The sequence below is a fragment of the Theobroma umbraticum genome, unplaced genomic scaffold (genome assembly GCF_002168275.2).
Source record: "Theobroma umbraticum cultivar Fairchild unplaced genomic scaffold, ASM216827v3 scaffold_4.1, whole genome shotgun sequence".
Lineage (NCBI taxonomy): Eukaryota > Viridiplantae > Streptophyta > Magnoliopsida > Malvales > Malvaceae > Theobroma > Theobroma umbraticum.
The window spans coordinates 385,187-385,607 of record NW_018397258.1 but is presented as its reverse complement, the minus strand read 5'-3'; the positions used below and the strand labels follow the sequence as shown (position 1 = coordinate 385,607).

Sequence of the window (421 nt, the reverse complement as noted above, 5' to 3'; positions counted from 1 at the left end):
AAGCTGCTGTCAGGAAATGGCATCTTCATAAAATCGGCCTGCATTAGGTATCAATAAAAAAATCAGTCATTATAGACCACTTTTTTGCATCTTAAAACACCTTCTTGCATGCAAGTGATGAAAATTTTAAAACAAACAGAGAATAATAACAGACCTAATATAAACTTGAGTTCAACAACGATATGAAAATTGACATAGAATATTACCAACCTTCACAAAGTTGCAATTCTTGTTCACTCCAGCAATGCGGTTTAATTCCTGCAAAAAGTCACCTTTAAATAAAAGAAATTGTACAGTGGTTGAACATAAAACTGGACACAAACTGTAACAGAGAACAACATCCATCAACTGTATATTACTATGATCCATCACTACATATTTCATTGGTAAAAAGGATAACTTGAGAAATTGTTCTTAAAAT

General features: G+C 31.8%; 1 protein-coding gene across 1 annotated transcript in view; it reads right to left on the bottom strand.

Annotated features, from left to right (window-relative positions):
• The window catches only part of LOC110413502 (cycloartenol-C-24-methyltransferase-like), a 4,253-nt gene that overhangs the window by 1,391 nt on the left and 2,441 nt on the right, over positions 1 to 421 (bottom strand). The window contains exons 8-9 of the mRNA XM_021424340.2: positions 211 to 258; positions 1 to 38 (exon numbers count right to left, since the gene is read on the bottom strand). The exon at positions 1 to 38 is cut by the window's left edge and continues 46 nt beyond it. Coding sequence (XP_021280015.2) covers positions 1 to 38; positions 211 to 258 — 86 coding nt within the window. The remainder of the gene's footprint in view (positions 39 to 210; positions 259 to 421) is intronic.